The 12,431-nt window shown below is 46.0% G+C and overlaps 1 protein-coding gene across 1 annotated transcript in view; it reads right to left on the minus strand.

Moving 5' to 3' along the window:
- Positions 1 to 1,070: 1,070 nt before the first annotated feature.
- Positions 1,071 to 12,431, minus strand: part of LOC148533777 (aminopeptidase NAALADL1-like) — an 85,520-nt gene continuing 74,159 nt past the window's right edge. The window contains exons 17-19 of the mRNA XM_088467356.1: positions 10,205 to 10,292; positions 5,789 to 5,881; positions 1,071 to 1,257 (exon numbers count right to left, since the gene is read on the minus strand). Coding sequence (XP_088323482.1) covers positions 1,071 to 1,257; positions 5,789 to 5,881; positions 10,205 to 10,292 — 368 coding nt within the window. The remainder of the gene's footprint in view (positions 1,258 to 5,788; positions 5,882 to 10,204; positions 10,293 to 12,431) is intronic.

The following is a 12,431-nucleotide window of genomic DNA, read 5'->3' on the forward strand; positions in this document are numbered from 1 at the left end:
AATCACCAGCGCGTGTCATTACATCAGGCCTTAGACAAACCCACCAATGTTTGGGAGGTCAAAAGCAGGAGTGCTTCCTGATGGTTGGGACGTATGTCTTAGGGGGGTGAGATGCGGACAAGTCTTACTAGTCTGCACTGTAATTGTTCCATATTGTTATTATTATTATCCTTTGTTTATATAGGGTCACCATAATCTCTGATTGTTCTGCTCTGTGGAATATCATTAAGGCCTCACAGCCGCACATCAGAAGATAATGATTCTGACAGTCTATGGAACATTGAGGAAACCAGTGAGAGCACATACAAACTGCATCAATTTCCAAGATACCTTATCAATGTATCTCTCTTGTGGCACAGCAGTAGGGAATATATAGACACTATATAAATAAAGTATAATGGTAGTATCTATAAAGCAGGGGTGCCACTTTGGATAAGCAGCTCATCGTTCCAGTTCTAAGTTTATGTCTGTATCTCGATGGTTGCCATGCAGCTTTCCCTGGCAGGGTAAATTAAATATTGGAAAATAGGAGCCTTAAGAATAAGGGGGAGATGGACTAAGCCATCAAGAGTGATAAAGTACCAACCAACTGTCACTTTACAGGCTGTGTTTGAAAAATGACAGCTAGGAGCTGATTGGTTGGTACTTTATCACTCTCCAAGGCTTAGTGCATCTCTCCCTGTGGGAGATGTGACTCTGAAAGACAATGAATGACATTGACCTTGTGTGGTAAATGAAGACTTACTTGGGTGAGCTCAGCTAAAGTAACAGATGGCTGCAAACTTGTGAGAATGATTATAGTATCCACAGAATCCCTACTGCAAGAAGAGGATGGACATCCAGGTCTACATCCACCAAGACAGCCAACTGCAGACAACAATCACTTTACTCTACCAGTGTCATTGTTGTATTATCATCAATGCTAAACGTCACTAATTAGGCAAAATGACTATAACATGCAGCTGGTTGTTTATTCATAAGTACCAGGCAGCCATAGTGATATCATAAGAGGAAAACCCCACTGTGTCCTCTGCAAGTCCCCGTAGAATAGAGTCTGAGTTATTTCCAATCTATATATCGGTGACAGTCTCCAGGGTTGAGGCAGCGCTCTCCACGGCCTGGATGGCGATTGTCAGCTGCTGATGGACAAGATCCCAGTGATTTCGGAGGCTGGTTTCCAAAGCTGTCTGGTAGGCATCTGCAAGGCCGGGAAAGGTCACCACGGAGCTGGAAATTCGGGTGGCCCAGAGAACATGACTATGGATACACACACGAAAATAAGCAGTGACCTTGTGTGTTGGTGTAACAGTGTATTTGTTGGAGAAACACATTTAACTACTCTCACAGTGTGATGTCATTTAACAGTGTACCAGCTATTGTACTGAGGAAAGCTTTCCACCTACAGACAGCCTCTAATCTTCAGGAGTACCTCCATGCGCTTCCACCCTTCTCCTAATACACACTCTTCACTTCTTCCAGAGAGCTGACACGTGACTCCAACACTGACATCCAGGAGAGGCGCAAAATCTTCTCTCTCTCAGTCTCTGTCTCTAGCTCTCTCTCTCTCACTCATTCTCTGTCTCTAGCTCTCACTCTCTCTCCATTTCTCTCTTGTTCTCTCTCTCGTTCGCTCTCTCTCATTTTTTCTTGTTCGCTTTCTCTCTTTCTCGCTCTCTCTCGCTCATTCTCTGTCTCTAGCTCTCTCTCTCTCCAATTTTCTCTTGTTCTCTCTCTCCAATTCTCTCTTGTTCTCTCACTCGTTCGCGCTCTCTCATTTTCCCTCATTCGCTCTCTCTCATTTTTTCTTGTTCGCTTTTTCTCTCTCTCTCTCTCATTATCTCTCTTGTTTGCACTCTCTCTCTCATTCTCTCTCGTTCGCGCTCTCTCATTCTCTGTCTCTAGCTCTCTCTCCAATTCTCTCTTGTTCACTCTCATTCTCTCTTGTTTGCTCTCTCTCATTCTCCCTTGTTCAGTCTCTCTCTCTCATTCTCTCTTGTTCGCTCTCTCTCTCAGTTTCTCTTGTTCACTCTCTCTCATTTTCTCTTGTTCGCGCTCTCTCTCATTTTCTCTTATTCGCTCTCTCTCTCATTTTCTCTTGTTCGCTCTCTCATCCTCTCTTGTTCAGTCTCTCTCTCTCATTCTCTCTTGTTCGCTCTCTCTCTCAGTTTCTCTTGTTTGCTCTCTCTCTCATTTTCTCTTGATTGCCCTCTCTCTCATTTTCTCTTGTTCGTTCTCTCTCTCATTTTCTCTTCACTCTCTCATTCTCTCTCTCTCATTATCTCTTGTTCGCTCTCTCTCTCATTCTCTCATGTTCGCTCTGTCTCATTCTCTCTTGTTCCCTCTCTCTCATTCTCTCTCGTTCTCTCTCGTTCTCTCTCTCATTATCTCTTGTTTGCTCTCTCTCATAATCTCTCATTCGTGCTCTCTCTCATTCTTTTTGTTCGCTCTCTCATTCTCTCTTGTACGCTCTCTCATTCTCTTTTGTTTGCTCTCTCTCATTCTCTCTTGTTCGCTCTCTCTCATTCGCTCTAGTTCGCTCTCTCTCATTCCCTCTCTCTCATTCTCTCTCGTTCGCTCTCTTTCATTCTCTCTCCAATTCTCTCTGTGTCATTCGCTCTCTCATTCGCTCTTCTTCTCATTCTCTCTTGTTTGCTCTTTCTCTCTTGTTCGCTCTCTAATTCACTCTCGTTCGCACTCTCTCTCTCATTCTCTCTTGTTCGCTCTCTCTCTCATTCTCTATCATTCACGCTCTCTCTCATTCTCTATCGTTCGCTCTCTCATTCTCTATCGTTCGCGCTTTCTCTCATTCTCTTGTTCGCTCTCTCTCATTCGTTCTCTCACTCTCTTTTGTTCGCTCTCTTTCTCATTCGCTCTCCCTCATTCTCTCTTGTTCACTCTCTCTCATTCTCTCTTGTTCACTCTCTCTCTCTCATTCTCTCTTGTTTGTTCTCTCACTCTCATTCTCTCTCGTTTGCTCTCTCTCATTCTCTCTCTCTCATTCTCTATTGTTTGCTCTCTCTCATTCTCTCTCGTTAGCTCTCTCTCATTGTTTTTTGTTGGTTCTCTCATTCACTCTCTCTCATTCTCTCTTGTTCGCCTTTCTCATTCTCTCTCATTCACTCTCTCTCTCTCATTCTGTCTAGTTCACTCTATCTCTTGTTCGCTCTCTCTCGTTTGCTCTCTCTCTTGTTCGCTCTCTCTCTCATTCTCTCTCATTCGCTCTCTCTCATTCTCTCTTGTTTGCTCTCTAATTCTCTCTCGTTCGCGCTCTCTCATTCACTCTCGTTCACTCTCTCATTCGCTCTCTCATTCTCTCTCGTTCGCGCTCTCATTCTCTCGTTCTCTCTCATTCTCTCTCGTACTCTGGGCCTGATTCAGAGCCGAACGCTCTGAATCAGGGCCCTCCTACCTGTTCTTGGAGCGGCCTCTTGGACGCTCGCATAGCTGTGGGTTACCACCCACAGCTATAGCGAGCGTCCATGATGGTCGCGATGGTCAAGACCATCGCGACCATTGGGCTTGCGACGAGACCCTGCAGTAGGGTCTCGCTGCCGCAAGCTCTGGAGTGATTTTGGCTCTATCAGAGCCAAAATCACTCCCACTGATATCACTACTGATGTCAGTGGGGCCGGCCCCAGACGGTAGGCGTTCCCATGGGAACGCCTCCGTCTGGCAGCCACGCCCCCGGTACGCCCACCAAAGGGGGCGTGCTGTCACTCACCATCGACAGCACGCTCCCTTTGGTGCGAGACCCCGAGCGACGGATTCCTCGTCGCTCGCCGGGTCTCGCGCATGCGCACGACGGAGCTCCCTCTGTCGTGCGCATGCGCATTCGGGCACCATCGACCCGCTTGCGAGCGTCCTGCGCTCGCGAGCGGGTCCGAATCAGGCCCTCTTTCTTGTTCTCCCTCATTCGCTCTATCTCATTCTCTCTTGTTTCCTCTCTCCCTCTTGATCTCTCTTTCTCATTCTCTATTGTTCGCTCTCGTTTCCTCTCTCTTATTCTCTCTCGTTCTCCCTTGTTCGCGCTCTCTCGTTTCGCTCTCTCTCGTTCGCTCTGGTTTGCTCTCTCTCATTATATCTGGTTTGCTCTCTCTTATTCTCTCTTGTTCGCTCTCTCTCATTTTCTCTCGTTCACTCTCTCTCATTCTCTCTCGTTTGCTCTCTTTCATTCTCTCTTGTTTGCGCTCTCTCATTCTCTCTGGTTCGCTCTCTCTCATTCTCTCTTGTTCCCTCTCTCTCTCGTTCTCTTTCCCTCTCTCTCTTGTTCTCTAACCCTCTCTCCCACTCTTCCTCTTTTTAATTTTTTCTCCTAAATCTCTAAAAAAAATCTCTCATTCTCCCTCATTCGCTCTCTCGTTCCCTCTCTCCCTCTTGTTCTCTCTCTCGTTCTCTTTCCCTCCCTCTCTTGTTCTCTCACCCTATCTCCCACTCTTGCTCTGTTTCATTTTTTCACTCAAATCTCTATTAAAAATCTCTCATTCTCTCTCGTTCGCTCTCTCTTTCTTTCTCTCGTTCTCCCTCTCTCATGCTTTCGTTCTCTCTTCCCCTCTTACTCTTGTTCTCTCTCCCTCCCTCGCACTCTTGTTCTGTCTCATGTTTTCTCTCAAATCTCTCTCTCTTGCTCAAATCTCTCTCTCTCAATCTCTCTCCCTCATTCTCTCTTGTTCTCTGTCTCATTCCCTCTCTTTCTCTGCCTCTCCCTCTTGTTCCGTCTCATTCTCTCTCTCAAATCTCTTTTCTCTGTTTCTCTCAAATCTCTTGAATTCTAAAGGCACACATCCACTAGACGATTAAATTGAACGATAACGATATCGTTCGATAATCAATTGCAGATGTCGTAATCGTGCAGTCTTTTGCCTGTCGTCTAGTGGATGTGTGCCTTACCAGTGTCTGCATTACTGACCAACCCGTCCTATCTTCATGAGCAGCTAGGCCAGACTGCGACCACCAGTGCTGGCAGCATTTCTCTCTCTCAGCACTGCTGGGTGGAAGGTGAAGGGATACAAAGCAATTTAGTACGATTGGTACGATTCTCTTAATATCAACTTTGTGTCTCCCCTAGAAAAAAGGGTTAGTCAAGTAGACATAATACCATACAAGTAGGTAAATGTGAAACAAAGTATAATGCAATTATTAAGAATTTGTGTAAATATTTTGTCAACCACAAATAAAATAGTGTGATAGAAACACTGGAGAAGTTAGGGATGGCATGTATATGTGTCCCAGATTCCTGTAATATGTATTTTAACCCCCAGGAAAAGTCTGTTTTACAAACAGACTTGAGGGTCGGCTTTTGGTAAAAGCCGGAGAATGGGTCCCGGGGGTGTGGATGTGAGAGAGAAGGGAGGGCTCTATCCACAGGGCCGTTTCAGGTGTTAGGCCTTTCAGCCTGAGAGCAGGCAATTAGGGATTACACCTGGAAGTGGTTCAATATAGCTGTTTAAGAGTTTAGATGCAGTGGCTCACACACCCTGGGGAGAACAGACACTGAGGTTTGTTCAGAGACACTGTGACCTTTTGAAAGTGCTGTGTTTGTGGTGAGGTAGTAGGCCTTGCCACTTGTAGAGAGGAAATTACCTGTCTAGTCAGTGCCCAGCCAGGCTAGGAGTTATTTTGTGTTTGGTTTATTTGGCTATTGGTGTTGCACAATAAAAACTGGTGCCGACCAGCTTGCACGAAAACCCACAACTGGAGTGCTGTTTCCTGGCTGCTGTGTGTAAGGAGCTGTCCACCTACCCCAGGAGAGGGACCCCTACCCCGATCATATCACAATAGCAATGTGTACCTGAAATACAACCGGTCCGGGAAAGCCAAGTGGTTAATGAAAGCTCTGTCCAGAAGCATTAGCTGGTCGTTAATCATCCGAATTTCGAGTGGCCTGGAAATATAGACAATATTTATAGGTACAGAAAACGGGACGTTGCAACATGTAACCTATTTATACTCCAAGCACCTTCACAAAACCAGAAATACGGGATGTTCTCTGCATTGAAGAAATAATGGGGCGAGTCATACAAAATGTGTCTTATATAACCCTATATAGCAACTACACCCAGAACCGCTGTACTAGTCCAGATTGGCAAGTGGGATATTTTGCTCTGAGGCGTTATAAGAGATGGGAGCACATGTGCTGCACTTCCGACCTCCTGCCCACGCCCCATACCTGGTGCCGGCAGCGCCATCATTCCGGTGATGTCTTTGGAAAGGTGGTACCTGCGTAGAAGATAGCTATCTCCTATGCCAGCGCCTTATAGATACACTACTGCCTCTTGCATACAGCTGTTCTGTGCGTCCTATCGCTCATCAGTACAAGAATTGGATCAATAGCGCGCTTGTCGAGGACATATATAGAATAACCATTACGTTTAGGGTGAAGCTAGATTTTGCATCTTAGGGAGCTATTGCCGTAATGTCATTAAGGTGGAGGGCCAACCTAACCCTAAACTTAATGGTTTTTCTATATTGGTCCACATACTAGACACACATGATTGTGCTATAGAAATATACAGGGGTGGATTGAAAAAAAAAATGTGCTGATTCTAGGTTCCCTACGCGATATCCTCGAGAATCAAGTGCCGACTCCTTGTGCAACAGTGCGTCCTACCACCTTGCCTGTGTGCGATACAAGTGCCACCTCATTGTGCAGCAGTGCGTCTGAACTTCTCGCCTGTGAGCATTATACTACCACCTGCTGACACAACTGTGCGTCATCTACCATTCCTCCAGGGTAAAGCTGATAGTGCCACACCTTTGCCCAACAGTGCCTCAAGCACTTGCTTCCTTACCCATATGAGTACCAGTTCTCAGTGCTTCTTGTAGAAGTATATCTCCAGGGCCACTGGTTATTTATCTCTATTCCCACAATATCAGACATGTGTCCAAAGGGCCGCGACTTGCCAGCTGGGTGCAGCTTAAACCCATATCCCGCTTGGAGGGGTCACTGGTGAACACCTCCCAGTTGGTTAGACTCCGCGCCTTTGGACAGGTCTCGTCAATGTTTGATACTTGTGGATGAGGAGATCATATATCCAGACCCCACGCCTACGGCTCCTCTCTCATCCAGGGACCTCAGCTTCCATCCCCTTAGTAGGGGATTCCTCTAAGCCAAACGTGACACTAACGCTGGATTGATACTTCCTCTGCATCATTATCCACCATTGCTGACTCACACCACGAAGCTGAGCTGCTCCTGACCTCTGGAATTCTATCCTTCTACTCCCGTAACTAAATCCATCCTTGTCTAACTTTAAATGCCAAGCTAAAGTTCGACAACTACTGTTATTGCCTCCTAATGCTGGGTACACACTAGAAGATTTCTCAGACGATTTGCCAGATTGGACTAACATATCATCCAGATCATCTAGTGTGTATGCACTAGGTCCTCTCACGCGCACCGACATCGGGGTCGTTCCATTGGCCTGCATGCACGGTCAACAAAGCGAACCAGCTGCTGACACCAGGAATGTGCATGGTGCAGGTGAACGATATATCAAGCGGTCGTTCACTGTATCACGCAGTATGTACCGCCCACCCGATATATTGTTCAGTCGTACCATTGGGTGGCGCATTGATGGGTCGCCTAGTGTGTACCCAGCCTTGGTCTGTCATTTATAGCCATGTCCGTAACTTAAACCAGAATACTTGTGAAATTGTACTGTGAATTTATGTACTAAGCGGTGTATGTGCGCCTGCTTGCTGGTCGCCCCTACTGTACTTTGTCTACGTGTGATGCGCCTTCCCACCGCTGTTGCGCCTTTGATAAATGCAAAATGCATGCAGGTCTGCATAGGTGCATTCGTTTTCTTAGAGTGTGCTGTGCAAAATCAGGCAAGATGCACTAAGCAAACTGGTGTAGTATTCTACATCCGCCAATTAGACTGTAAGCTCTTCAGGACAGTGGGCCTGATTTAGAGCCGCACGTAAGCGGCCGCTCGTTCGCTCCGAGCAATGTTTGCACATCTGCGCATGCGTATGGGTTTTAGTACGCACGCGCGAACCAGTCAGTGTGGTCGAAAATCGTGTGCTCGCAAATTAGCGAATGCCCGCTAATTTGAGTGACAGAATGAGGCGTTTGTGGGTGGTAACAGGGGAAGGTGCTTGAAAACGGGGAGTGGAGATCCGAACGCAGGCGTGCCAAACGGTCAAAACCGGCATTTTAAGGGTGTGCATAATTAACAAAGCAGCGTCATCGACCACGTCACTTGGTTGTCTTTTAGCCAGAACTGCTCGCATGATTGCGGTAGGAAAATCCAACCACAAGCACTACGAGCAGTTCATACGCCTTTCGATGTACTCGATTAATCAAATAAATAGCGGAGATGACGTATGATGCGAGCGGCCAGGGGGCGTTTTTTCTAAAATAGTGAGCGCATATTTCGTTCACTCGTTCAGACATAGAGGCGTCAACAGACCGCAAAGAGCGAGCGCTTAATTTAAATAGCCAGCCCCTTTTTCTGAACGAGCGTCCGCAAATAGCGTCCGGCTCTGAATCAGGCCCAGAGAACTCAATCCAATATGCTGTTTCCTGCTATACTTGTTATCAATGCATGCATCTGACATTAACCTAATAACCTAATAAAGAGCTCCACTTTTTGCATCACAGTGATTCTTGTAACTACAAAACTAAGCCCAATTTTGGTATCTAGTATAGAAAGCAAACCTCCCACTAGGTGGCTGGTATAGAGCAAACTTCCAAACCTGGTGTTTAATATAGAGCCAACTTCCCAATCGTGTGTCTGATAGCAACAAACTTCCCAACCTGGCATCTGATATAGAGCAAACTCCCCAACCTGGTGGCTGGTATAGAGCAAACTCCCCAACCTGGTGGCTGGTATAGAGCAAACTCCCCAACCTGGTGGCTGGTATAGAGTAAGTTTTCCAACCTGGTGGCTGGCATAGAGCAAACTCCCCAACCTGGTGGCTGGTATAGAGCAAACTCCCCAACCTGGTGGCTGGTATAGAGCAAATTTCCCAACCTGGTGGCTGGTATTGAGCAAACTTCCCAACCTAGTGGCTGGTATAGAGCAAACTTCCCAACCTGCTGGCTGGTATAGAGCAAACTTCTGTACCTGGTGGCTGGTATAGAGCAAACTTCCGTACCTGGTGGCTGGTATAGAGCAAACTACCCAACCTGGTGGCTGGTATAGAGCAAGTTTCCCTACCTGGTGGCTGGTATAGAGCAAACTTCCCAACCTGGTGGCTGGCATCGAGCAAACTTCCCAACCTGGCGGCCATTATACAGCAACAGGGACGTGCCTTCAGGGTAGGCAAGGGGAGGCTGAGCCTCCCCTGTCATACTCCTGAGATTTGATATAAAAATTATTAGAATACAAAGAAGATATTTATAACTTATAAACATCTTCTTTGTTTATTCCAATCATTTTTATAGGTAACACTCACCAGCTTTGTGGAGCTCCCTGCAACTGCGAGACATGAGGCAGCAACAGCTCAGCCTCGCTTCTGTATAGTCAGACACTGCTTGCAGAGCTGGGGGTGGGGCCAAAGCAAAGACAGTAAGTTGCAAAGAAAGAGAGCTAATAGAAGGCATGCCTCTGAGTATGGGGGTGTGTGCCTTGAGCACTGATGGACACCTTGGATGTGTCATGTGACCAGGAAGTGTTACAGTGTTTAGAGATCGGAGCTCAGTCAGCAGCAGCAAAAGAAGACACAGTGATATAGGTAGGAGAATCAATGGGCACTGAAGCTTAGTGTAGTCAGGGGAGAGTTACAGTGAGTAGGGGGTGAGACAGGCTCCCAGCACTCATACCCATATTCATGTGTGCCTCCCCAGTCATTGACCTCACCGAATGTCAAGGTACAGCAAACCTCCCAACCCGGCGTCTGATATAGAGCAGACCTCCCATCATGAAGTCAGCCTCATGAACACCATTTTTCTATACAGAAAGGGGGTAGGTCCGGCCGGGCTACGGTAGCTGAGTGAGAATGCACTAGTCAGCTCTGATTATGTGTGTGCACTGTCAGCATAATCACACAGAGGAAGAAGATAAATGTTTGTCTAGACAGATAATGAGTACAGGGATCACTATAGAAAAATAATGATTTGCATAGAGATTCAACTAAATAAGAGTCTATTTACCTTTCAACTGCTACCTCCCCCAGTGTACAGGTAGACTTTAGGTTGTTTTATATTGTGATTATAACTATACAGCAGAACTTGGCAATATATTGACAATACACTTACTTCTTATCTGTACCCTGAAGATGTTTAATTTTCTCTTCCAGAGAATCAGCTGCTGCCTTGTATCGGTTAATAGCCGTCCTTAATGGCGCTAGAACACAGTGATCAGTTTAGTACTACTGCAAGGAAAACACTTTATTTACATGCAAACAGTGCTTCTGGCATCTTCTATATAATAAGCGAGAAAGTGTCTGTCTATCCTTTATGCACAACAAGAGTTTTGTACCTAGCTCCACCAAATTTGGCAGGGTGGTGTAGTTTGACCAGGTTTAGGTTTTTGCCTACACACTGTCACACAATCCCATAAAACCAGGACACTCTTAAATTACATTGTTCTCGGGGCTGAGGGGCTAGCTTCATACACACACTGTCACAGTACCTGGTAGGCTCATGAGCAGCTCAGCACTCAATATATTCCAGTTGATACATTCAGATTGTGGCAGACAGCATTATCATTCCACAATCTTTGACCCTGGCAAAGCTTAGCATATGGAGATTACAAACAGCAGGGGAGATTAAGTGCAGCAGCCACACAGTGCCAGTGCGGATGGGCCACCTTCTGTTCTGGAACGGGATTCCAGGACTGGCATTCTCCAACCTGATGGCAGCCCTGCTAGACATCGTCTTTAATGTTGGTCTGCAGAGTAATTTCAGGGGGTGATTCAGCTGCGGACGCAGTGAGAGGAACCACGCAGATTCCCGATTATCGGAAATCTGGGCATCCCTCTGACCCAAGTATTATATGGGGGCACTACTACAGGGGCACTACTACAGGGGCACTATATGGGGGCACTACTACAGGGGCATTATATGGGGGCACTACTACAGGGGCATTATATGAGGGTACTACTATAGGGGCATAACTATGGGGGCACTACTACAGGGGCATTATATGGGGGCACTACTATATGATTTCCTTCCTTTCAAATCAAGGGGGTAACGTTGGCGTATCTAAATATATTTTGGGGTAAAAAAGTTCCCTGACCCCTGCCCTAAACGGACTTACACCCCTACAAGCTATTTTGAATGCAGCGGCTACACTGATTATCCATGCAAGACTTTCTGACACTCTGTCAGCCTTTACATTGGCTGCCTGTATTAAACTGGATCCAATATAAAACACTTATAATAACACACAAAGCCATAAGCAAGAGTACACCATTATACATCTCGTATCTTGCCTCAAAATATCTCCCAGCTCGCTACCCCCTGCTCTGTGCAAGATCTGGGCCTCTCACCCATACGCATGACATGCTCCCATTCCCGACTCTTTCCAGGCTGCACCCACTCCGTGGAATGCCCTCCCTCACACAACAAGACTCTCCTCTAGGGCTCTATTTATTATCATTATTTTTACTAAAATTAAGTGAAAAGGGGTGTTTTCACACCCTTTTCACATTATTTTAGTTTCACCTAAAGTTACTACAGGGCAATTGGAGTAGAATTTGTAAAATTCTACTCCAACCCCTAAGTATTTTTAGTAATCAGATCGCATTTCCCATAATTGTAATGGGAAATGCGATCTGTGTGCAAGTTACTAGAAATAAATTGTGAACAAAATACCGGGGAAAGCCCTGTGATAATAATGCCACCTGGAGGTGGCGTTATCCAGGGTCTCCCCTGGTTACCGTACTCCTGCTCCGCTCTAACAGTAAGAGGGTAGGGGGAGATGCATCAAAGCTTCTAAAAAGTGGAGAAGTGGGCAAGTAGAGAGGTTTTCAATAGCAACCAATCAGCTTCTACTTATCATTTTGTAGAATGTACTTGATAAATGACAGCTAGAAGTGTATCGGATGCTATGGGAAACTTCTCCTCTTGCCCACTTCTCCACTATTTAGAATGTTTGATACATTTCCCCCAGTCTTGTTCTATTACTGTGTTATCAATTGTAGAGCGCAACTAAATATGTTGGCGCTATATAACTAAATGTTAACAAGCAAAACCAGAAGTAGCCGCTTAGTAAATACACCCCAAAGTGTTTGGATTTGATATTTGTACCCATGAGGGCCGGTAAGCGATGACCATAGTCTTTCCCTGTCTGAGCAATGGATGCCAGGATGGCTGTGCTGTGATAAATACAGAGATAGTCACCAGATCAGGTGACTGCGTCCTAATGTAATGAGTAGTGAGTAAAGACGTTAGAGGCGTACGCTGAAATCATCTACCCAGGAGGGAAAATGAATATTGGTGTATAAATCAGCAGATATAAACATTTCTTTTCTCAGCCTGT

The sequence above is a fragment of the Taudactylus pleione genome, unplaced genomic scaffold (genome assembly GCF_031769625.1).
Source record: "Taudactylus pleione unplaced genomic scaffold, aTauple2 ptg000070l, whole genome shotgun sequence".
NCBI lineage: Eukaryota > Metazoa > Chordata > Amphibia > Anura > Myobatrachidae > Taudactylus > Taudactylus pleione.